Source organism: Nipponia nippon, unplaced genomic scaffold, assembly GCF_047370975.1.
Source record: "Nipponia nippon isolate SJK-2023a ecotype South Korea unplaced genomic scaffold, ASM4737097v1 scaffold_1, whole genome shotgun sequence".
Taxonomy (NCBI): Eukaryota; Metazoa; Chordata; class Aves; order Pelecaniformes; family Threskiornithidae; genus Nipponia; species Nipponia nippon.
The window spans coordinates 91069393-91095891 of NW_028262290.1; the positions used below are offsets into that span (position 1 = coordinate 91069393).

A 26499-nucleotide genomic window follows, 5' to 3' on the forward strand; every position below is an offset into this window, starting at 1 on the left:
GGATAGTTAACGGCTGGGGAGCTCAGCTGGAGGTTTTGCTCTCTGACTGACTAAAGCTGTTTGCTCCTGCATCGAAGGAGACAGCTGCAAATTGATGGTTTAAATCCAAAGGGGCTGGCTGAGAGTCTCGCAGGTAACTCTGAGATAAATAAGCTGCTCAGCTCACCCCCGCACCTTGCACCAGTGACCCGTCATCTGCGGTGGGGCTTTTCTCCTGTCAGGCAGCTCCACTTCACCCTGCAACCTGCATCCATTCCTTTATATCTCCAGGGAACGGGATGGTGGTAATTTTATTTCTCTTTTTAAAGGTTCAGAATAAGCTTGGCATGACAGAAGGCTTCCTGCTGCACCAGTGGTGGGGACCCCAAGGCTTTTAGGTTGAGACAGGCCATCCTGTCAAGCCACGAGACAACCTCTCAGGGAAGCGCAGATTTGACCTTTGCTATCACTGCTTTCCTGACAAGCTGACGGTGGTCACAGCGGGCAAGCTGGATACACCCTGAGGCTCCCTCTCACCAAAGAGGGACTGAGGGTGACGACTGTGTGCAGTCCTTTGGTTGCAGGTGAAACTGGGCTGTAAGGGGCTGCTTCGAAGCAGCAGAGAGGAATGGATGAGGTTATCTTCAGTGCTGGCCCTGACGGCTGCACGCAGGCGGTGCGTACATGCGTGCGTGGGGCAGGCAGCAGGGAAAGGCTAAAGGAAATGCTAGGGCTGACAGGAGCCATTTGCCCTGCCTTTGTTTTACTGGTCCCAGTGTGGATTATTGTCCCGTACTAAGTGGCAGTCACTGTGCAGAGGTAACGGCGGGGCACAGCCATCTGCAGCAGAAGGTGGGCAGGCTCATCTGCCCTGGAGGGTAGGACCACCTGCAGTGGCAGCTGGGGATGACAGCCTGTTGCAGCCTCAGTGCCGCAGAAAAATCTGCACCAGAAAAATCTCTGCTCTTGTGTTACACCTTCCCAGCTTGCACGGTAAAGGTTTTCAAGTCGGCTACAGGATACCAAGCATGGTTTTGTTACAGTCAGGAAGCAGCGTTCTTTGGATTGCTCTGATGGTATACGGCTCGTCCTTCCCCCCAAGGGGAAGGAAAGCTGCTTCTTCCCCGCCCCAGTCCTCTGAGGAGTATTTCTGGGATTTTCCCCTCTCCTCTCCCACATTTCCCTCCATGAAGGTGAGTGGAGGAAACAGCATTGATGTTTATTTCCTCTCTGCGAGTCTTTCCTAGTGATCTTTCTTCATGGTGGCAGGGAAGGAAAAAAATTTGAGGCACAAAGCTTTCAACAAGCTGGCAATCACTGGGCATTGGCTTTCTTTGTGGTCCCTCTGCTTGCAGTGCTTCAGGACCTCAGCAAGTTTGTGGATGACCCCAAGGTGAGCGGTGCGGTTGGTATGCTTGGGGGAAGGGATGCCAGCCAGAGGGACCTGTCAGGGTCTCAAGGCGTGAGGACTGGGCCCATGTGAACCTCACAAAGTCCCAACAAGGCCAAGTGCAAGGTCCTGCACCTGGGCTGGGGCAATCACCAGTACCAGTACAGACTGGGGGATGCAGGGATTGAGAGCAGCCCTGAGGAGAAGGACTTGGGGGTACTGGTGGATTAAAAACCGGACATGACCCGGCAATATGCGCTCACAGCCCAAAAAGCCAACCGTATCCTAGGCTGCATCAAGGGAAGCGTGGCCAGCAGGTCGAGGGAGGTGATTCTGCCCCTCTACTCTGCTCTGGCGAGACCCCACCTGGAGTACTGCGTCCAGCTCTGGGGTGCTCAGTACAGGAAGGACATGGACCTGTTGGAGAGGGTCCAGAGGAGGGCCACAAAAATGATCAGAGGGATGGAGCACCTCTGCTATGAGGAAAGGCTGAAAGAGCTGAGGTTGTTCAGCCTGGAGAGAGAAGGCTCCGGGCCTTAGTGCAGCCTTTCAATATACAAAGAGGGCTGATGATAAGAAATATGGAAAGGGACTTTTTACTAGAGCCTGTAGTGGCAGGACAAGGGGTAGCAGTTTTAAACTAAAAGAGAGTAGATTCAGATTAGGTATAAGGAATAAACTTGAGGCTGCAGAGGTTAGAAACATGAGGGGGTGGCGAGTGCAGGGAGGCAGCTGGGTGAGGAGCTGAGAGAATGTGACTGGGACCGACGGGATGCTGGGGGCAGCGAGTGGGTCCCAGGAGTCTCCAACCAAGCACCTCTAACTAGCAGCTCTTTCTGCCTCTCCCTGTAAAATGCATAAAATTGTTCCTGTTAACAGGAAAGGGACCCAAAATGGATCGACTGTGAGGAACCCAAGTGTCCAAGGGAGGAACACTACAGCAATAGTCCAGAGGGAAACTGCGCACCTTTTTCTAAAGACTGAATTACCTTGCAACAAATGAGGCCTTTACCACACATGCAGGGAAAAAAAAAGAGACAGAATCGATGCTCACAGAGGACTGTTGCTATTGCACAGCGATGGCAGGCCAGCCTTCAACAATGAATGGGGCAAAATAAAAAGCCCTGAGATTAAAATTCATATCGCACACATATTTAAGGACTGAGTTAAGATTTATACGTTCTGATCTGCATCCTTTTCTAATCTTTCCAATGTGTCACTTCAAGGTGCTGCTTTTTGTTGTTTGCGTAAGTTAACAACAGTGTGTCATCATGTACCTAAGCCTGCATTCAAAAGGTGCAAGATGTAGAGGTAGCACAGGACCCGGCGTGCAGGCAGAAATGCCTAACGAGCGATTAGCTGCGGCTTTAGCTGCATGCCAGACATCCCTGCAACAGACTTTCCAGCCGATTACAGCACACCAGTGAAGGTCTGGGTCTGGGCAAAGAGCTAGAAATCAAAGTCTTAATTTTGTGACTCTATCACTACGTGTGAGTCATAGCAAGTTTGGAAAAACTCTTCACTCCTGTCTCTTCATAAGCATAATAATGCTATGAAGCTTGTTGACATTCAAAGCATTAAAGAGATGTTTAAGGTATTATATAAATGTTAAATACTTATTGTAAAGGCTCATGCAATCACTTCTAATCAGAACCATAGCATTTTCTTGCTTGGCTTATGTTACCTCAAACATAATCCTTTGATAACTAAGTGTGTGTATACATACATATGAAGTATACAGTAAATAAGCTCTACTATGGTTCAAAAGAGCCTCATCTGGGCAATGACTCTGAGCCAGACAAAACTGAAAAGAGTGAGCACAGCCAGAATCAAAATTGCCTCTTCCCTCCTCTCAAGCTGACAAATCTTATGTACTTCAAGAGCAGCCTTTTTTCTCACTCCCTCATCTATGAAGACCAGTGATCTATTTCATCTGCCTCAAACAAAGGACTTTTGAAAGATGTTCTCTTCAATTTATTTTCTCAGCCCTGGGGGCATACAGTTACTGCTGTTCATTCACGCTTTGTGTGTTTAGATATTGGGAGGACACATGTACTTTCTGTCATTGTTACAGCATTCCCATGGAAAACTCCAGGGCAGCCAGCGTGTTCCTGACTCAGGCTCTGCCCACCGCCAGCTGCGGAGTCAGCAAGCCAAACCTTGTTTAGGTGGTTACAGAAGCAAGCGGCATCTTTACTAAGCTGATAGCTGACCAACGTGCTGCCTCTCAGGTTCTGATCTGCACTCAGAGAGAGGGGGAAAACGTAGCAGGGAACTGGAGGAGGACCCAAACGCTGCCTTTGCAATTGCAGCTATTTCCTCCCAGCAGCATTCCTCAGGGAGCACGATTGGCATGTGTCAACCCCCACGACTCAAAAGGTAAAATGCTTCACTAGCCCAAGCGAAACAGGTCCCAAGGCTGCGATTCAGAAAAAGCACTCGAGTGTCCTTTGCTTTGTAAGCGGTGTGGCGTAAGGCAATAGGATGCACCGACAGGCACAGGATCTGTTGAAGGCTGCCCGTCCCAGCTGCGTATTCAACTCCTTCTGTCATGGAAGAGGAAAGGAAGTGGTCATTAGCGCAAGTTTGGCAGCGCTGCGTTTGCAACCTGTTCACAGCCCGTTGCTGTTTGGATTTGCTCTCTGCAGGGCGAAAACATTACAATCAAACACATTTTAACTGCAGGAGTCCAGCTTGAGAGACTGAGACAAAAAACCTTGTTGAAACATCCGCTCAATGTCAATTTTATTACCTCGTGTTATAGCAGTATTGTTACATTTGGTGATTCGATACACGCTTCAGCAACTTGTAGGACACTACAACGTGGACTGGTTGCCTGTTTAGCATGTGACGCCCAGTGTCCGTCCCTTGCTGAAGCTCCGGCTCTCTGGCACAGTCCCAGCGCTGACTTCACACTAACGTGGCAAGAGCCTGGACATTGTGGGAGCTTTCAGAGGTCCTGTGGACGGCATGGTGGTTCCTGATGCTTCTGTCTTTAATGCTGCTTTTGGAGCTGTGCGGAGCCTTGGCCGCGTGCCTCTGGAAGGCTCGCACTGTTCGGATAGCAAGGATGCAGACCACAAAGCTGGCAAAGTACAAACAGGCAGCAGCGACCCCAAAAAGGCCGACGGCCGCATCGCCGCCCTGGACGACGCAGTTCATGGAGGTGTAACCACGGCGCGCATACAGCCTCTCGCGCCTCTTGCAAACTTCTGTGGAGTTCACCTGGCTGACAAAATGGAGGTAGAGGCCAACCGCTGCGATGTAGGCCATGCCAGCCAGCAGGCTGAAGGCACATTCACCTGCCAGCAGCCCCATCCTGAGCTGCTGGATGGGTTTTGCCCCCACGACAAGGAAGACAAGGGTAAGTGCTGCTGCTGTTAAGCTGAAGGCTACTCCGCCATACACGCAAGGGGCTCTCATCTGTGTGAACTGCATGTCTAGCTCCCTCACCTCCTGGAGCTCCGTGCCCTCAAAGGGGCTATAGGCCAAATTCAGGCTAAAGGATCCAGTGCCGAAGCCGCCAAAGGACGTGAAGCCTGCAACGGAGGCTTGGGCAGCGCCCACGCAAATCAGCACCAGGAGGTTAACCGTGATTTCCACAAACTTCAGAATGCCTGCAAGGAGCAGAAAGATGGGAACAGGTGTCAAAAATCACATCTTGTGCAAACCAGGGGTGACAGAAGTACACCAAAACCATAGACAGAGAGCACTATTACTGAGATAGTCCTCTTGGCTACAGCTACAGAAGAGCGCTGCTTTAAAATGAAAAAAGAAAAGAAGCGTGAGCTCTCATGAGTACATTTCAGAGGCTGGGCAAATTACTTTTTTTAATTTGTCAGTGTACTTGATAAATGGATCTTCATGCAGGGAAAGAAATCCATAAAAATTTTACTGTGCTTGTGTTATTGCCAAGGCAAGCGCACAGTGATTGTATTTTGGCCTGTAACTACTTGGCATAAACACACCGAGCAAGAAATATCCAGCATGAACATGTTGAGGTTAAAGCTGACAAAAACCTAGAAGCTTCTAATGGCTTAAAAAATTGTGCAAGTTATTTAGGTCCTTTAAAATGTCTTTACTGCTTTAACTTACACCCTTTTTTTGTCTTTCTAAGTGTTTGTTAATGCAAACTTCTTATCTAACCAGATGCAACTTCCACTTCATCTCCTTCAGAGATAAAAATCTCTTCATAAATCTGAAGCAGCAGCTCCTGATTGCATAACAAAAGGAGGAGGGGAAGGAGGCAAAAACCACCTTATATGTGGAGGTAAGTTAAGTGAACTTGATACCAGGTCGTGTGTTCTCTTCCACAGCCTCACCTTCAGAAGAAAGCCTTCTGACTTCTGAGCTGACTCTTCTCTTCTTTTTCTTACGTTATGCTACTGATAAAGGTAACCCAGATTTTTTAAGAAAAAGAAAATTTGGATAAATGACTTTTTTGTGGTAGCTGCCTGTCAGGAAGGTGCAGCATCTGTTAGATAAATCTGATTATTCTGTGACAGCTCACTAGGGGTCAGACTAAGATTAGTAAACATGACGGATGTTGAAGCAGAGCATAACTAGATTGGCCTATTCGGGAAATGAAAACCCCTAGCGTATCACGTGGGTTGCTCCTCAAGTTCTGAAGTTAATTACAGAATTGTGAATCTTATTATTCTTTTGCAGTCTGCCAGCCAAGAATGTAAGATGCTCGACACAGTAGTCCTATATTTGTCTTTAAAGTGGGGCAGGATCTGCGGTTTGCATACAGATTTTCATTTTATGCTGCTAACATTGATCAGCATGGCATTTTCCTCTTGAGCAATGGCTCAGTTGCTGTCAAGGCTGTACGGGCTTGAAAAGAAAGGGCTGAAGCAGCATGCATAGGAATTAGATAAATTCCTCTCTTGCGTTGCCAGATGCTTCTAACCCAAGCAAGCCAGTGACAGCCACCATGAAGGATTATTGGATATTCCTGTTCTGCCCCTTCTTATTCCCTCCACAGAGGGCTGAAGTAACGAGCACCTTCCTGCTGCCGCTTCTCTTCACGGGAAGGTGCCTGCAATGGTTTGACAAGGGTCTTTGGCCACTTGAAGAGTTCCTGCTTCCCCCTGTACCCAGACTGGTCCCCTCATTTCTGCTATTGCAGCTGTAGGTAGGTACTGAGCCCATTCACATCATGGCCTTGCAAACCACCCCAGAAGCAAAAAGGGAAGCAGTGATAATGGTGGCAATACCTGGGAATAGAATATCTGAGGCTCAGCACGTTTCAGTTTGTGTGTGTGTATATGTACGTATATAAACACACACACACAAGTGCATAAATATACAGATTTCATACCCTAAAAAGAATTAGGTAGAGCAGGCAGAGAAGACAAAGTGCTCTTGCTGAGGAGAAACTAAGCATGCAGTTCTGTGTATGTGTTCTTCAGAGGTGATGCCGATTCCTGCATGAAAACATGCCTTTTCCTTGACCCTTCCACACAACCATTTCTGTGAAGCAGGGCAATAACCATGCTGATTACCAAATCTGTTCAGGAGGCTTCAAATATTTCAAAGGAAATATTTGTGAAGCTAAATGTAACGAGAAATTTAAATCTTGGTCCATGAGACAGGATTTGGAACTCCTTGTACCGAATTCAAACAATGCAGCCCAAAGACTCATCATTTCTAATGGGTACAAAGTCATCACTTTACCAGGACTGTTCAAAATATTTTGAAAGAGTAATAGCTGTACAGAACACTTATTGGAACTGGATCAGATATTTTTTCTCTGCTCAGCTGAGCTGTACAATATGCCTTCCAAATACAGGGAGTCAACTTAGGTCCTCAGGGCCCTTGGACAGTGCTGGACGCAGAAGGCCACTTCCCTTTTTAAGGGCTGACTACTGATTTCATAGATGCTCCATCAGGAAGCAGTTCTTGCAAGTCTACAGGGAGGAAAGACCATTTGATTAAGGGAAACATAAAATTTTAAATATGTTTGGGAACTTGGAAGCTGGGAATTCATGGCCAGTCAGCTTTCTTCTACTGCTGTCTTCAGAATTTCCTTTCTGTCTATGACTGGTGAAGCACTCTGACCCGCTGAGCACCAACTTTTCCTGTACATCACCTTGCTGAGCTTTAGAAAAGGCAATTTTCTGCTGTCAAAGTAGTCAGCACCTGCAGCTAACCTCCCCACATTTATAACTGATCCCAATCCTCAATGACGCTGCTCCAAAACTTCCTATGTATTCACACAAATTCTGTATGCAGCCCCTTAACTTCACCGAGCTGATTGCTGGTACCACAGTAGGGCTGGCAGAAGGGGTCTCTTTGCTCATGGGATGACAAATATGATCAATGTAGGTCTACTGTATTTTTAACTGCAGCAGTAGATGCTTTAATGGCATGCTTGAAAAATTTCCTTAGACAGGGCATTCAGGTTGGACAGGTTTTGTATGTACCTGTGCAGTTTTCACACACACCTGCTGTAGAACTGATTAGAGTAACTAAACAATGGAGAGAGGTTCATTAGCAGTTACCCCACCAGTTATTTGCATCACAGGGATTAACTTTTTTTTTTTTTTTTAAAAGTGCAATAACAAACCCTCATTTTAGGATTTTCTTTAATACAGGATAAGCAGTATGAAAAATGAAGCTGTGAATTACAGGTCTATGACGAGAGCCAGCAGGGTTTGTGAAAGCAGCAGACAATTAGTGGAAATCCCTAAGGCCTTGTACAATCATCAGGGCTTTGATGGAAATATTAAGCCCTACAGTATGTTCAGATCTTGACCCAGGCACCTCAAAAGCCTCATGCAACCTTGATCTGTGATAGTTACAAGCTGATACCCAATCCTACTATACTAGTATAGACAGACTTGAGAAATAAGGAATACAAGGACAGTTAAGTTTTGAATCTTAGCTCTGTCAAGGTATGCTAACACACACACACTAGCAGTGACCTACGTCAAGCAGTGTACTGTGGGCAGAAAGGGCTGAGTTAAAAGCCACGCTTCTGAGTCTGTGCTGCCATTCCTGCTTTCACTGGCCAGTTAGCGACAGCATCTTAGAGTTATAGCTGCAGAAACTAGGCTGCCAAAAGGTCCTTCTATGGGAAAGTTACTTACCTCTACAACTATTCCCTAATCCCATGCAACAACGAATGCATTTCAAGACCTGAGTGTAAAATGACAGGAGGTCTGAAAATCTCAGAATTCCGCTGGTTTGGTTATTTTTTCCTTTCTCAAGTTCAAAATCTTGGGATCTATCTAAAATGTTACTGATTTGTATTAAAATTAGCACAGCGAACAGCTGCTTTTGGGAACTAACCCTCTCCATACTGCGTAACAAGACTCAAGTCTGGGCTCCTGGATTTCTGTTTCCTTTCCCATGCTTCTTTCCTGCGTTGCTTTTCAGCACTGAAGGTGAGGAGAATGGCCGCAATCTAAAAGACAGTCGGTGTTGCTGGAGCTTTGCAGAGAATTGTTCCAATCATTCCATAAAATCTAAATCTGCAATGGATAGTAACTTCAGTGTATCGTACTTGTTAACTTTGTTTGAATCCAGTCTTTTTCTGCTGTGAGTAGGCTTCCTGCTATAACAAACAGCAGCCTTCCAATTTATACTATTAATCTACTATTCACTTTTTCTTTCCCTTCTATACCAGGTGGATGCTGGGCTATTGCCGTGGTATTAACCCACTGATCAATGGTTTTGTCTGCTGTCAAATGGTGGGCTCCAACGTCCAGCAAAGCAGCCAGGCAGGCTGTTAAAGGTACAGATCCACAGGCAACTGACCTTACTCTAATGGCTCCTACCCTTGGCTGGGCAGTCACCACTTTTCTCCCCTGCCCAGTAATAACTCCATCCTAGCATTAGGCCCTTCCAAGAGCTCTTTTAATAAATTAAAACAGCAGGAAACGATTCAACTCTTTTCTTGTGCGCTGCTGTTTTTTCCTGCAACTTTGGCAACTTGAAGTGACTCACAGCATATCTGATGAGGATTCATGCTGGCATGAGTTTAGCAGGGGAAATAACACAGCCAGGACCAGAGAAAGATCAGAACCTCTCCTTTTCAGGTGAGGTGAGCTGTTAAATCTGCATGCTCTGCCTTATAAAACTACACTGTGTCTGACTGCGGTACCCACTAACTCAAATGTGTGCGCAACTCTCATGCGTCGGAAGCTGTAAAGAGGCATTTCCATCCAGGCACTGTGGCAGGATGGCCCCAGCATTCATGTGTCAGGATCACAGTGTGTGTACGTAAAGTAAAATGGTCAAGTCATGTTTGTTCCTACGTTTCTGTAGCTGACATAAATGAATTTGCAGGACAGTCCGTTCTGGCTGTTTCTGTTGAACTCCTCTGACCCCACGAGGGCCTGACTAATAGAGGCGGCCTTCAAAGCGTCTCCCTCCACTGCGTCTTGGCACAGTAGTCACTTTTTTCCTCTGCTGACTGCACATGGACTCTTTCTTCTGTCTCTTTTGGTATCATTCCCTCCTCTTAACATCCCTGTGTACTTCTAAGATGTTTTATGTTTGTCATTCTCCATTCTGGCTCGCTTTCTCCCTCTGCTTCCTCTGCAGGCCACGTACCACCGGGACCAGCGGTACCCAGCTCGGACACCTTGACCCCAGTGGCAGGGCAGCAGTGCTAGGAGCCACACAGGCCAGCGGCCCCTGTGCCACATCCCATTAGGAGTCACTCCAGAAGAAGGGAAGAGAGGAATAAGAGGCTATAGTACACACATTAAAAATAATTCTCCCAGCCTTTCTCACTGAAAGTTGTCTTTTGGGGTTTTTCTCCCAGTTTGGGTCGCTTTCTGCTTTTCAGAGGTAATTGGTTTTGTCGTCGTCCCCCCCCCCCCCCCCAAAGGAGCAGACAAGTATTTTGACCATATACAGTGACTTACAAAAGCAGCAGCCAGTCCTGAAAAGGATCTCAAATGCTGAACTTCTCTTGCCAGTGCAGGTTTGGCACTCTCCAAAGAGTAAAGGCACAGCTCAATGCGCAGCTTTGGTCACCTCTCTGCTAAAATGAGTCGGTGGTGGGAGGAATAGATAAGGGGAAGGGGGAGAAAACATCAAAGGGAAGAGGGGTTTTGTTCCCCTTTTAGAAGGGGACAAAAATGTGACAGAATTTGGGAGGAACCAAAACAGTGGAGGAGAACTGAACAAGGGAAATGAAATGGAGACAACAGTCGCAACGGATTAAAAATATTAAATCTGGCTGCAAAGTATTGAAACATCTTGCTAGTGGTATTATTCCCCTTATGTATACCAGTACAAAGCAAGATCTTACTGAAACAGTAACAAGAATTCAACCAACTTCACTGACGCAGGAACAGGGCAATACACAGCTTTGTCCTAAACAAACAAATCCCCCCTGAGCCCCCACCCCACCATTGTTTTTGTAGGTCTCTGTGTTCTTCAGCCAGTGGTGGATTTAGCTTTCACTCAGTTATTCTAAAATCTCCCTAATGGAGTAATGTTCAAAGGTGGAAAAAACCACAACCCAACCCTAAAACACAAGAGTTAGGCAATGTAACACCAACAGAATCTTGGCTTTTCAAAGGACCCAAGGGAACTACATAGTCAGAGCCAACTGAATTGAAATGGCAAGTAAGTGCCCAACACATTTATGCTCATTTGAGATATCCGTCTTACTGGAAATCAATGGAAAAATAGTTAAAAACTGGGAAAATTAAATGATTTATGTGCTCTAGAAAGAAGCATTATTATTGTCTTTTAGTAAGTTGTCCCTCTTTAGTCAAGATAATCACTCCATTAGGAAATCTCAAAGGATGACCAGCCTTGTTTTTAATGATTCAGAGAAGCCTTATGTTCACAGAGTGCTCAGATCCAAATGCATTGTCCTGTTTTTCCTGTGCATCATCTTCCCTTAAAGAACTACTGTCCCACCTGCTCTGTTCCTTCTGCTTAATACCCTCCCATCCTCTAAACAGTGCTGTCCAATTTTCACAGGAAAGGGTGGACTTAATTTGTAGAACTACTGCATCAGCCTCTATCCCCCCAGTTTCCCACCGCTGTATGACACGAAGATTTACTTGCCATCAAGACACAGTTTCAGTACAACCCAGCCCCTGCCTGGGAACAAAAGCTTTGATTTACTTGTTCCCAGTGGTTCTTTAAAGCATCACTTCTAGCATGTTCTTGATTTCTCTCCTGTTAGCTGAGCATGAGTCACCTTCCACAATTTTGGAGAGGGTGGGAAGCAAAAGGTCTTGCATTAAACTGTAGCGCTTGGCAATACTGATTTAAATACAACAGCTGTAAAAGGCTCTACGTGTATTTGTAGCACCAGTAGGTCTCTGCATGGTCACCTCATGTTCTGCGTTTCAGGAAACAGCCTTTTTTCTTCCTAATGTACCCATAGTTCTTTCAAGTAGTAAACAAATATCTTGGTATCGAAACAAACTTGTGGGAGTTTTTTTAAAAAGCGTTCAGAAAACAATGAAACACTCTTGTTCCTTATGCCAACTTTCCATAGCCACTCCCTCCATCTCAGCTGAAACTGAGCGGCCTTTAGAAAGTACAAAGATTGGGGTGTTGCTCTTTAAGTAATCATAGTCTGGTGGAAGGTAGGTCAGGTTGGAGGCACCTGCGAACCTGAGCTTCTCATTCACGTTACCAATTGTGGGTTGTCACGCTTGGTGAGCAACATTCCTGACTGGGTGGATTTTTCTCCTGTAAGTAAGTGAGCTAACATCACCTGCTCAAGAAATAGAGCTACATTCACTAGAGAGTCAGCCTGCTGCATCAGTTAGCTTTGAGAACCACTTTTTAAAGAGAAGAGTTTTACTCGGTTCCCAGAATTTGGGTCAGATGTGGGGAAGACAAACCCAGTGGTCATACAGAAAGATGGTGCAACTCAACTGGTTCTATACTGGTAGAGAGCAGCCTTAACTAAGATTTCCCAGCAGGGAAGCACGGACTAGAGTCTAACACGTACCTAACAGCTAACATTGACTTTGCCAGTATCTTCCCCTGCCAGCTTAAGGGAGTCTTCTCAGTTGTAGTTCTCCCCTCTCTAAAAACAATAGTGTACGTGTTAGCACAATGCCAACAGGTGGATGAAAGACATTTGATATAAAGACGTGGGCAGAGGGAAGTCCCATATGCTGGCAGGGCAACCGTTTGCTAAAGGTAACATCTGACATCTGCAACTAGCGTAGCTGCCCTGCATGTTTTTACAGAGCTAACTGCTCATGGCTATTTGTATCCCACAGCAAACAGGACTTAACCTCCAAGTGAAATACTTAACAGGAAGGTTACCTGCAGCTCTGCCACTGTATCTTGTTACTGTGCAATTTTAATTAAGCATTTTGAATAACTGGGAATATTTTAATCTGTACAGCTCCATCCAGTTCCCACTACTAATATCCTCTGTCTTCACAATTACAAGATTAAAAAACTTGATGGCAAATTCAGTCTGTTAGTCACACTGTATTTAAAATATGCTTTGTAACAGACAGGAAGGCAAAGACATCTAATTACAATGAGACTATAGGGGACCTTAGTGCTCCCTGCTTACAGCAGAAATATGTTGAAATTAACTGCCACAGGAACAGTGTATGACAGCTTTGAGCACAATTTAAAGGAGCTAAGCGTGGGAGACTATAGGGGCAAAATGTGAAGATGGTGACTACAAAATACAGCAGTTTCTAATCCTGTTGGGTGCCTCCACTGAAATGTAAGTATCCTGCTGACCATTGCTGAAAAGATCTAACACGTGCTGCTGAACGTCCTCGTCAAATGTTTGTTTTCATCCACAGTTACCTGCATTAGGGACATTTAACAACCCTTCAGTGTTTTTGAACATACATAACTGAAGCTACAGAAGGACTTTTACTTTAGTCCAATGCCTCTTGCAGACCACTATTCTCCTCCAACATCTCCACAGCACTGGAAGGGATACAAGTGCTCTCCAAAAATATTTTTCCCCTCCTGCTCCCACGTCTGACTCCAAGAAGAATGGTATCAGGACATAACAGAGCAACCTAACAGCAGCAGTATAATGGTTATGGACAATGGCATAACTCAAACCAAGTGTCTGCTAGCGTGAACCCTGTGTTTAGGGTGACTTTTCATCTCTGTATTTTTTCTAGTTATGAGTATTTGCCAGCACGCATTGCTACAGGAAAAAAACTGGACTGTGTTTTGTAAAAACAAAAGCTTATAGATGTTTACATTTGAATTCATGCTGGCTTGTTAATGCATGAATATATCCTGGAGAAAGTCATTGTTACTCCCTAATTCTATTTCCTCCTCCAAATAAATTCAGTTTGATATTTCCTCCTGGCTATGCTTGAAATTGGAGACTTTTCTTGTTGTTACAAACCATAACGCTGTCTTGTTCTGAGAGGAAACTGGTCTGAAGGTTTTAACAATTGTGGATGTTAGAATGTAGGCTAAAGGCATGATTGTTTGGAAGTGCCTACAATATGCTTAAGAAATCTGACACTATTCATGGCACAAAGCTGTATTCATGGCAGCAAAGAACAGGGATTCAATTCTAGTTGCTCCCCCACAAACTGTTTTCTAACCTTTTTAGTGCTGTCTTCCTTAAATGCCAAGTGGGTTGAAGAATTAAAAAAAAAAAGTTATTAGCTCTGAAATTATGACCAGCACAGTACAATTCTATACAAGGCAAAAGCACAGGCATTTCCTGAGTCGCATACTGACCAAAGATGGGAGAAACTTAGTTTACCTTCACTGTTTAAGCAAAACTAAAGGAAGCATTATCCTGGAATTGCATTGTTAAACCTCTTTCACACCAGTATACGCAATAAAAAGAAAATGAAAAGTTTTCAAGATCAAGTGACCAAATAGCTATGACCAATTTAATATCAGCAATTCACTCTTGGGTTCGACTCACATCTTGCTCTCTCTAAGTGAAGGAAGCAGCATGGCAGCCAGGCTTGAACACTTCTCTCGTTCCCTCAGGTAACCAAAAGCACTGAGTCTGGTTATATTTTCAAAGGACCCAAGGGGGGTCCTTCGAAAGGCAAATATTATTACTAATTTAGTTTTTCTACACAGAAGAAAGAACTACAGAAATTTTACCCGCGCTGTGAAAAGCAAGTTGAATGTTTTCTTCTGAAAGAATTTCAGCTCTAAGTACACCCAGGCCAAAAACTCCTGTTGTTTTCAACGTGTGCTGCTTTAAATGGCATGCACTATTGTGCATAACTTGTGAGAAATGGTTATTGCAAGCGGTAGTTCCTTAGTTGATGAAAGGTTTGTCTTTATCACGACCATTTTATTTCCAATTCCTATATAATTATATAGAGCATCTAGACAGCCTGACACCAGTCTATAAACTGTTCCTTAAGCCTCCTTCACTACTACAGAAACAGAAGGTGGCAGACTTCAGTGTTTCTATTGCCTTTTGAGTCAGTGATCTGCAGATCCACAAGTGTGACGTCCCTATGAAAAAAATGTATAGAAACTAGACATGAAGATAGCATAGCAGAGAAGAGTCAAAAGTTTGTGAGCGAGAAGTCATTCGAAAGAATCAGCAGATATATGAAGAAAGTCAATCCAACCGGTAGTGCTCTTAAATGACACAAGCTCCTGTGAGAAAAAACATCCTCTCACATGTTAGTAGTGGTTAAAAGAAAATAAAGAGGAAACAACCAGTTTTCAAACAAATAGAGAGAAATATCCATTTTGTGCTGCATGTCACTAGTTACGCCCATGTTAGCAGTGCAATGGGCGTGGATCTGTGGAGTCACACAGTCGGAGCTGAAGACCTAGGGGCTACACGATAGGCATTTTCTGGGGAGAGAGAAGTACTTCATTTTAGCCCTATTTTGGTCCAAAGGCCAGAGTGCCTGCTAGTGGTTACAGCTCTCTCTCTCATTTAGTTTTTATCTGAAGGAAATAGAGTTTGTGCATCCTGAGACTGCTCTGCAACATGGCCCACAGAGCTGTAAGTGGGGACTCCAAAGAGACTCAGCTCAAAAGTACGCACCAAAAAACTATGGCAGATGCACAGACTAATGAATTGAAAAGATTGAAAAGTGAGATGGTGAAGTCTGTTTTAATAATAATCACAAAAAATTCTTCACGATTGCCAACTGTAAAATTGGTAGGCTGCTGCGAGCTCAAGCTCTGGAATGAGAAATTAATGAAATCAGTGTTTAATAAGCAACCTCACACTTCATGCATGTACACAAACACACACACATACACACACATGCCATCTACAGAGCACGCAGATGGGCTCTAAACAAATCATTTCCACTCAGGAAAGACATCAGGTAGCCTTCTCTGAAAACATCAGCTCAGTGTTCACTGACAGTCAAACACCACACAAAAAGCTAGGAAGCATTAGGACAGGACTACAGAACCAGAACCTTTATGCAGATGTCTGATTCTTTGGGGAATTTATCTTGAATTCTCAGTGCAGTTGTGGTCAGCCCATCTCAAAAGGGTACGACGGATCTGGAAAAGGTATAAGGCTGGCATGCTAACCAGAACTGGAAAGACTTCGCTCTTGATAGGGACGGAACTGACTATTCTTCAATCTATGAAGAAGTGATTGGAGCACAGTGACAGGGAGAAAGGGAAGACTTCACTCTAAAATCATAAATCTCATGGAGAAAGTGAATATATGAGATTATCATTAGGTATTCTGACCACCACCAGAATCAGAGATACCTTCTTTAAAACGTTTTAAGGAACAAAACAGTACTTCTTGAAGTGGCACAAAGAAACTGTGGAACTCCTTGTCATAAGATAACATGGATGCCAAGCATTCAAAAGGGGATTCAGAAAAGGATTAAACAAATTTGATAGGTCTGTAAAGAGGTATTAAACATAACACAAGTGAAGGCAGTTTTCCAGTTCAGAAAATTCCACCAATCCAAAGTTTGGAGAGCATTCCAGAGGACAGCGCACTCTCTACTGGTCTGAACTCTGATGGTCCTCCTAAATTTGCGCTCTAGTACGTTGTTTGAGAGGATGCGTAAGTAGGTGCCCCATATGATCCAGCACTGCTCGCCACGTGATCTTACCTGAATGGCTTTGAATAGGTATTACTCATGTAACATTTTAACAGACTGTTTTCCTTCTGTTTTCAAGATGAAAGGAATAAAAAGGAGCAGAATGTTCTGAAGTTTTTTAGATGGTATCAAATGCTCCTACCGGCATAAGGGGTCAGTATCAGTTGTTTCTTCCATTATATTTGGGTTGGGTTTATTGTCTTAATGTGGTCATAGGAAAAAAAAGGGGGCAGCAATTAGGAAGGGAAGGTGGGAATAACAAAGATAGGAGAACGATCTCCTTTCTTCTGCTGCTGCTTGCAGCTACGATGTTCAAATGATCACTGCAAAACTAACTGCCTATTTCTGAAACTCAGCTTCAGCTTTCTGGGATATTGCTGGTGAAAAGCACGGATGAAAAGGGCAGTATCTGGGTGAAGGAAATACTTTTCAGAGCTCTGGTTGTTTAGAGTTCCTCTCTAGTTTGCCAAACTGATCAACATGCACAAAGAGCATCATAAGTATATTTGCTGGGCAAAAGAAAAAAAAAAAAACCATAGTGAAAGTGGAGTGATGCAGAAACGAAGGTTCACATTTCAGTTGTTGCTTTGGAAAAGACTGTGGTACATCACTTGATTTCCCGGCCTTGTTTGATACTAGTTTATTTCAGAATTATGGTGACTGAGAAGGGGGAATTTCACCAGAGTGCTGATAAATCATTGGCAAAAGAAAAAGATGGTGAAGAAGCATTTACAGGAACTTTTCATGCTGTAAGTTGTAGCTCACATGTACTGACTTAGTAAACAATTCATGTAGCTTTCCACTTATAACATTTACTATGACTGCAGGGAATACAGAATTCTGCAAAACAACTCTAGGAAATTCTGCTAAATCTTGGTACTTTCAAAAATTAAACAGGGGAGTAACATTCTCATAATCTTATCGACCTCCAATATCTTTTCATTTTTTTAAGTAAAACTGCTAATAAAAGGGTTTATTTTCTACATGATCTCTTTTCCCTCCTCCACTACAAGCTCAGACATTAAATTTTTGGAAAATACTGAGCAATATCTGGGGGAGGGGTGGGAGTGAAATTATCATTGTCAATTGATGCATCCCAAACTAGGACATTTTGAAAATGTTAATGAGGTTTAATGCATGAAATAATGAGAAGCAAATGCAGGTCAAAAAAACCCCAGCAAGTCACATTAAGCTATCCATAAGTGTAAACAACCAGTGAAACTGAAAACTAAAAATAACTTGCCACTTCATTTTTCTAAAGCTGTGATAGAAGAAGGCATGGAGTTTTCTAAACCTTCTCAAACAAGTTAAAATAATTTAGTGTTGTTGAAGAAGAAACTGCTGATACAATTTTATCAGGGATAAAATATCGGTATGGCTCTGTACCGTTAAGTATGCTCTACCAACTGCTGGAGTTAAACCTCCTCGAGATGAAAAACAAACTGCATACAAATAGAACATATTTATAAGAGAAAACAGTTCAGCTCACTCTTAAAATTGTTCACATATTCACATACAGAGAAATATTGAGAGCAATTTGAGTGTGTTCTTTCTTTCATGGAGTGAAGAAATAATCTAACATTATGTATTTTAATTTACTTCCACCAGCTAAACTCTTCATTTGTCTCTCTACTGGAGGACACTGAAAGGCTGTTTATAGACTTCTGCCAAAGACTTTGAACCTAGCTGCAAGTTCCAACTGAGACTGCAGTGGCCCTTCCTACAAACAAGGTGAGAAAGCTCATTGCATTGTCTGGAAAGAGGGAAAACTTTAAAGGAGTAATTGATATTTTAGCGCCTCTTTTTTGTCAGTTTACAGGAACGAGTTTACTAAGTGTTAAGGCTGATTTCCTCCCACATTAATGCTCATTCCTCTGCTTGTTGTAGTCACTTTCTAGCTATGAAAAAAACAAGTTATTTCTCAAGAGCTGTTTTATTGGATTCATGTCCATAAAATAGTTTTGTCTCCCACAATGTTACTTTATAAAGATGTATCAGTGATGACTGGATTAAATCCAGAGTTGATAAAAAGCCTGAGAAGAATGTGTCAGAAATAAACTAGCATCAAAGCTTCAACAGCCATCTTTAAATTGCCTACAGATGCAAATATCCATTTTATTCCTAAATCCCAAAGGTTAACTCTTGCAGCACAACCTGAGTGATTATGCACATGACCCACTCTGATGCTCTGTATGCATACTCTGGAGATGCATTTTCAAGTATCTAAATATATCTGTAAATCTGGCCTTTAGATGCCTAAAACGTGTAGTAACCCAGACTTAGGCCATTCATTAACTTTAACTCTCCCAGTTTGTTGGGTTTTTTTAATATTCCTCTAGCTTTACTTTGTTGTGCTTCTAAACACAGAAACCAAAACCAAGACAAGTCCTTGGAAGGAGAGGAGTGGATGGCAGGCAATAAGAATCTCACATACCTCTTGTTGTGCATACCTTTGAACACTTCATTGAGAAGGTTTCCTTGGGAGGATAATATTCTGGTGGTGGGCCAAAATATTCCCGTGCTGTTCCTGAGGTTTTAGAGTAAGGGTCTGAGCAAACAGTCAAAGTCCTTGAGTGCTGGCCACCTCGGATGTCTTCTGTTGATCTACAATGGAGTAAACGACTAATGTATATTAATTAGATCGTGCTTTCTCCTGAACATTAGAACACGCGAAACTGGCAGATGCTCCTGTTTGTTAGTGGAACCAGCTAGCCTGCTTCACAGGTATCTGATCTTTTTTGCTTGTGTGTTTTGAAAGCAAATATCCCAAATGCTTGCACAAATCCATGTTCACAAGGATATCTGCACTTGATCGTCGTTGTTTTGGAAAACTGTGTACTCACTGAGTGGGCTGGCTGAATTGTTTACGTTACTTGCAAAACGTAGCGAGGAGGGAGGTATGGGGAGAGTTCCTGTTCCCATAAAAACAAGTAACAGATTTTTAATGAAAAACAAACATTTTTAGCTAGTCCATAGCAGCCCACAGAATAAAAATGAGAAATATTTTCACATAGTAAATGTGTAAAGTAGCACAACTATTTCATGGGTAAGCGTTTTGTCAAGTTTATACTTCCAATTACTGTGTCTCACAAAGATGCCTTGTAAAAGAATGAAAGCTATTAAAAGAAACAGATAAAGATTTTAAAGTGGGGAAAAAAAACGCCTATTTAAATATTTCTCTTTGGTTTGGTTTTTTTTTGAGGTCTTTGACGATATTTGAAGAGGAATCTAAAATCAACCCAAAAAAATCAATTTCTTGTGTCTCCAATTAGACTCTTCATTTGAATACCTCAAAAGTAGTCAGGCACTGGAATAGGCTGCCCAGGGAAGTGGCTGAGTCTCCAGCCCTGGAAGTATTTAAAAGAAGGGCAGATGTGGTGCTTGAGGACATGGTTTAGTGGTGGACTTGGCAGTAACAGGTTAACGGTTGGACTCGATGATCTTAAGGGTCTTTTCCAACCTTAACGATTCTATGATTCTATGGCAAAATGGTATTGTCCGCTTTGCTGCCGTGACATACAGCTCCACATCTGAAGCCTGATGATTTTTAAGGTTGGTGAGATTTAGATTATTCTATGGGAAAAGTGCAATTCGCCCTTTTTTTAACTGAGCTAACACTCAGGTTAAAAGAAACATTGGCTGTAAATTTTTTTCTAAGTGTCTGGTCTAATCTAAATGTTCTCCCTCATCTGAAGGAGAATTGGAGCTTGCCTTTTTCAAGGTACAGCTGGATGATTTTGTTATTAAAGGGTATTTTAAGTCTCATTCTTGAATTTCTTATCCACAGATCAGCATTTTCAACTGTAGTTTTGTTTCCTATTATCACTGCACTTCACTAAGGTTTATCTTCATCCAATTCCAGATTCAACTCACAAATATTATCTCATTCATCCACATTAAATCATGTTCTTTGTAGTTTTTACATTTTAATTAAGACATTCAATAACAAGACCAACGCTAACATCTCCACGTGTAGTTGCCAACAGCTCTATTTGGCCGAAACATTACTGATTTTTCTGACCTTTGTCCTGTGTCTTGTGCAACCACCAAAGCATCCTGCGCAGCTGTGTCACATAAATTAAATAAGCTGTGTGATTTATAAGACGTCCAGTTAACTTGAAAGCAATCCCTTTGGTACTTCTGATGCAGCTGCTTCTCTCTATTGTATCCTGCTACTTGCCAGAAAACAAAACAAAACAAAAAAACCAAAACAAAACCCCCCTAATGTTCAGCAACAGAGTACGATTAGGAAAAAAAAAATATTCTTTCTTTTAGATGCTTTTTTTCTCACAATGGCCTATTCTGGCCACCTTTGCTTCTGTTTTCCTTCAGGACTTTCCAGTTCAGGATAACACAACTCTCTTTCTCCTCAGCAATGAGAGGAAGCTTGCTATAAGAGTTTCAGACAGAAATGCACTTGGGAAGAGATACACTGGCTAGAAAGTCTTGCTCGTAAGGGACGAAAGCATTAGGCACCCAAATTACAGTTTCCACGAAACTCTTCCCATCTATTTCATTACAGTATCTGGAGGTCTTTTGGTCCATCAGCCTAAGTCTTCACCAAAATACTGAGATTTCCTTACAAAAGCAGCTGGTTTTGTTGTAAGAGCTAAGCAGGGGAAATGCTGTTAGGTTAAGCCAAACACCATCAAAACAACCGACGGAAAAGTTTTTCCATTAGTTGTAGTGAGGGCTGGTGCCCCCCAGATTCTCAGCTTGACTCTAAGAATTATTTCCATGGCTATTACAGATCTGTAGCTGCCGCTTCCCCGGTGGATAAAGGGATGGTCTCTTGGCCTTTACGGTCCTTCCACCAATTTTCAGTCTACATGTCCAGTCATTTACAATTAACAGCAAAACCAAGAAGTCCAGAGAAGCACTTTACTAAAAAGTGGTGGTTTATTTATAGCTACGCTTTCACACGTTGCTTTTATTATGCTATATATGAAGAAAAACCCCAAAACCCCACCTTTTTTTTTTTTTCTCTCCACAGTGCAATTAATACATTTGCTGCTCTCACTTTTAATATGTTCAAGATAATCTAACTATATCCCCTCCTGGTCTCTGCTTTTGCGAAGGACAGTCATGCAGCATCTAAGGATGATTCTTAAGCTGACCTTTGTTCCCATTTCTCTCCAATTTTTCATGATTTAAGAGAGACAGAAGAAAAACTCATTAGCTATTTTCATAATACAATAGGATTACCACCATTCAAATGTTTTATATTTAGCCATAAGTAGTCCTTCTAGTCCACACAGTGCTCTTCACTACCGCTTCTATTCTCATCCTGTTTTTCTTGCTAAAACGCATATTATCATGGAGTACTTCAGTACTTCAGCTTTTCAATAATCTTAACTATATTTATTTCCTCTCCCTCTTTGCACCTATTCTCAAATTGCCCTACAGTTATGCCCCCAGAGGCTAAACAGGAGCGATGAACACCTTACGGCCGTGGCCAATTTGCCAGTGGTGTTCAGAGCTACAGACCTCTCTCTTACGATGCAGTCACTGGTGTGCACTCAAACAAAAACAACCTAAGCTCACTTCTAATACGCTGTAGGTTAGCCAGGCTGAAAGGAGATGTGTAATATCCTAAGAGTTTATTTGTCACTCCAAACCTTCTATTAGTTGATTTGCTTATTGTGCTGATAGGGGCTGACCCACTATCAAGTGCCACAAACTGCCTTAGACACTTAAACAACTACTCATTTATTGACTGCGGCTACTGAACTTAATTTTGTTTTGGATTAATATGAACTTCTTCACAGCTGAACTAGAGCAACCTGAGAGTTCAGTAAGTCCCTGTGCTGGTCTCAGTCATGTAACATTCTCATTTAAACAATGCATATTTGACAAGCCATGGCTTGCCGTCACCGGCTGACCAGCCTCTTCAGGAACTCTACTAAGACACATAGCCACACTTCACCTCCTTGTGACCCAACATGATCCAGGTAACCCCAGGAAATTCACATCTCTGCCTGTGTCACGCAGCCTATCTTTCTGCCCCGCTCTCGAGCTCAATAAAAAGAAAAAGGTTAAATTTCTAAGTGTAAAATAGCTCCCTGATTCCAAATGTGGTGTGCTCATGCTTCATGATTTCAAGGCTGAGTAAATGCTTTCTTTACTGCTGCAATATGAAGGTATTTAAAAGCAAACAAAGAAAATGACAGACCTTATAGACCTGCTGTGACATGTTTCCTTAAGGTGACGAACACGTACCTTGCATTGTATGGGTATGGTTTTCTCGCTCTTCTGTCTTCCTCGTATCTATCAGATCCGTGCTTCTCATGGTGCCTGTATTGCTTATCTTGGTATCCTCTCCCAGCATCAGACATCTTGTTTCTTACATGTATTCTTTCTTTCTAAAATAACTTCCTGAGTCAGAGAAATAACAGTGGTTCATTTTATAGCTCTATTTAAAGTTATTCATTGACCAGCATTCACATCCATTTCACGCTGATTCAAGACTTAGTCCAGACTTCCTTAAAAAGCGAAGGAAGTAAAAGCCTTTAAACTACAAGTAAAGTAACTTCATTAAAGAAGGAAGTTGTTCTTTACATTTTCCTATTCATCGAGTAATTGTAATGTTTCTATAGTCAACATTTATTGCGCTTAGCTTATTTACTAGGCCTGCTCTGACTCTCCTACTTTTGCTGCAAGGATAAGGCATGGTGTCCACTAAGAACATGAATCCTGGCTTCCCTAAAGTATGAAGTACTCAACCCAGCAAACACCGGGGCGTTGCAGGAGCGTGCACACAACCGCTGCCAACGGCAGGGCAAAGCTGAAAGCGCAGGCTACGACCTTTGTCCTGGAAGTTTCTAAGAGGAGGGCACCCACGGCTGTAAACAGGCGCAGTGCCCAACCTCGCCCGTGATTCGGATAAACATTAGGTATGGGCAAAGCTGCGCTGGGCCAAAAGTAAGTTGGTGAGAAGATACATCCTTGATAATGTGGTATGGAGTATTACAGGGATGTTATTTCCTGAAAGTGTCTTTACCGTTTCAGGTGCCGTACGCTTAAGCCCAAACCTGTAAAATATGGAAACGCAGAGTTTAAGCATCTAAGCCATCTTTATTCTCATCTGCCTTTGTCTCAGCCCTTCAGTATTACTGCAGAAATGCTTGCGGTCGATTTAATTTTGACTGATCAAGCTGCAGACTTGCTTAATGACTTCCCTCCCGTCTCTTTAGGGTGCCACTAAATAAATAAATTAGTTCTTATCTGTTTACGGCTATCAAAGAAAGAGACAGTGCCTTCCTCGAGGGGAGCTCAGGCCCTCTGCTCCGGACAGAAGCCGTTTAGCAAGAAGCAGCCCCGCGCCTTTCCCAGGGCCGGTTTCTGGTGTCGGTCCCGTCCCCTCAGCGCCAGGACAGCAACCCGAAACCCCCCGCACCCCCCGGGAGCGACACCGCCGGCGGGGCCCCGGCCTGAGGCCTCGGAGCTGAGGCCGTGGGCGCTGCCCCGCGGCCGCCGCACACCTGGCGCCTCCCCATCTCCCGCTGGGGAAGGAGTCGCGGCCCTTCGCCACCCGCCCGCCGGCCAGCAACGGCCCCGCGCCTCCCCTCCACCTGCTCCTCGGAGGACACCCCGTCCCTCGGCACCCCGGGGGCAGGCGAAGGCCAGCGGCCCCTGCCGCCCCTCACCTGACGGGAGCGCCGAGCTCCGGCCCGCCCAGCAGCACCTCCCCGGAGCAGCCGCTCCCGCCCTCCCCTCCCCGGCCGCCCACCCCCGCCGCGCCTGCCCCCTGCGGCGGGCCGGGCCCGGAACGCTGCGGAGGAAGGAGGGGTGCGGGCCCCGGCCCGCCCTGCCCGGCCGTGGCGGGGAGCTGGAAAGGGAGGGCGGAATCGGGTGCCTCGGGCTGTGGGACAGCCTCGGCCTTTGTTTAGTTTAATAACATGAGGTCCTCCTGCGCCCTGGCGCCGAGGAGGAATCTGGTTAGCGGGGCCCTGAGAGGATATAAAACTCGAACGTTAATAAAGGTAAAATTCAAGGTCCCCAGCAGTTGCCTGTTTGTTTTTGTGTTTTGTTTTTTTTTTTTTAAAAAGCCAGCTTCGTTGACTCGCAGTGCTCAGGGCGGGAAGCCCTGCGGCAGGGCAGGAGATGTGCACCGGGCAGAAGGTAAAAGAAAATGGGGGAGCAAGTGGGTGTTGCACTAGGCAGGTTGAAAAGGGAGGTAAGGAACTGAACTCTCCTCTGGTGTAAAGCCACGTGTTAGATAACTGACCGTTTGAATGCACGCAGTCTCATTTCTTGGTGCTCCGCTGAAAGCCCTCCCCGTGGTGGATCTCCAGGGGCTTTGTCTCCTCGCTGCCAGCCTGTGATGTTCCTCTTAGAGAGGAACGGTGCGCTGGTCCCCTCCGGAGGCATTCTCTTGGGGATATCGGTATTTTTGTGGAGAGCCTGGAGCAGACCCGTGAACTGGCGCCGCAACGAACGACTTGTTCATTGCGCAGCCCTGTATGCAAAACCAATCCATGCCTGAGAAGCAGGACGGTGGTGTTCACATGGTGCCATGCCTGGCTAATTTTGAGCCTTGGAAAGCTTCCCTAGGCTGTGGTGCTAACCTGCACAACATCTGGGACCAGAAAATCCCTTTTCTTCCCAGGGCTTACACAGCAGCATCCTTGGGGTACCAGTGCTTCTTGAATTTGGCCTTAAAATACGTAACTGTTAGTGCAGTCCCATGCTAGGGCTAAATCCGAAATCCCCTTTAAGTAACACGCAGGTATCAGAGGAACCGCTGTCTCTGAAATGAGGAGATATCTACAGGAACTGAATACTTAAGACAGGTGTTTTGTAAATTGCTGGACTGTGGTAGGACTGTGATTGCCCGCTCTGGGTGAGCTGTGTTAACAGCTTCTTTCGCTGTTTGCCATCTTCACCTCACCTAGACCTCTTCTGCTCTTCCTGCCTTCAGTTGTACAGTTCATCTTGTCTCTGTCTTGCACCAACCCTAGTGCTCGCTTGATCACATAATAAGCCAATTCAGCTTGCTTTCCAGCCAAAACCAATTTACTTTCTGCTGGTTTAGTGAGTTGAATTGGCTTTGTGTGGCAATCCAATGTGTGCCGGAGCAAGGACTTGGCAGAAGCACGTGTCCCACAGGGAAGAAACTGGGGGAGGGATGGGGGAGAGGGGTACCTCTCTTGGCAGCAGCAAGTGGTGAATGTAACTGAAGCCTTCATGTGAAGTTGCAGTTTGAGACGCTACTATCCATCAGTTAGTCGCTATGCCTTCTCAGCTTGGGGCTGTCGTCCTGCTAGGAAAGGCAGTCTAACAGCAGGAGTGTTTTACTGCTTCGTAGGTCTGTTTGTTTCTAATTCTTACTGTTTCTAATTAAAGGTAGTTTAGGCTAGTTTGGCATATTTTACCCTGAAGAAGATTAGGGTGCTTGCAAAAAAATGTGTTCTCCTGTCTAGATGATAAACATTTGGGAAATACATTCTTCACTTGCATCCAGCAGAGGATGTCTGCTCTTGGGGGGGGGGCATGAGGAATTACAGCTCCCTTCAGGTGGGCATGTTTCATAGAAACAACAGAAAAATCACAAGGAGACGTGGCTGGAAACAGACTTGGGCGGTGGGGGGGTGCTGAAATATGAAAGTACCTTGACAGCCACTGTCTACAGTATAACTAGTAGTTTTGTTAAAGCATTTCTCTTTCTGGGATGAAATGTGGCCATTTTGGTTTGATGGAAGACTGGGTGGAACTGAAGGGATATGATTATGGACTGGGTAAAATTCAGTGACAGGCAAGGTAAGTGTTTAAAAAGTGGTTAGAGTCATTATGGAACCAGGTAATTGAAGTAACGGGGTTGCAACCAACCCAGAATTACATGGTGAGATCTACATTAAAAACTTAACTATGTGACCAAAGGGATTTTCCCTGGGAACTCATAAAGCAAACAGAAGGCATTGAGGTAGTGATTGCTGGAGTTGCCTATATATGACATAAGAACCAGTGAAACAAGCCACGGAAAATGGTGCTGATTAGGGAGAAACAGCCAGAGGTAGCAGTAGGAATGTGTCTCTAAGGACGAAAAAGTAGAAGGAGCTCATGAAGGGATTGGTTATGGTACAGGCTGAATTTGGATGAGAACCATCAAGGAAAACGTTCTCATCATTTGTTCTT

General features: G+C 44.2%; 1 protein-coding gene across 6 annotated transcripts; it reads right to left on the reverse strand.

Moving 5' to 3' along the window:
- Positions 1-3385: 3385 nt before the first annotated feature.
- Positions 3386-24152, reverse strand: LOC104021920 (MARVEL domain-containing protein 3). Of its 6 annotated transcripts, none has more exons than XM_087761860.1 (5): positions 24095-24152; positions 23366-23396; positions 22585-22740; positions 18800-18969; positions 3386-4986 (listed from the first exon to the last, which is right to left on the reverse strand). In XM_087761860.1, the coding sequence occupies exons 3-5, from the start codon at positions 22698-22700 to the stop codon at positions 4280-4282; spliced, it is 993 nt and encodes a 330-aa protein (XP_087617986.1). In that variant the 5' UTR covers positions 22701-22740; positions 23366-23396; positions 24095-24152; the 3' UTR covers positions 3386-4279. The 6 variants fall into 6 exon arrangements, with proteins under 6 accessions (XP_087617986.1, XP_087617961.1, XP_087617979.1 ...); XM_087761835.1 differs by lacking the exon at positions 24095-24152 and adding an exon at positions 24012-24059; XM_087761853.1 differs by lacking the exon at positions 24095-24152 and adding an exon at positions 23937-24004.
- Positions 24153-26499: the final 2347 nt, after the last annotated feature.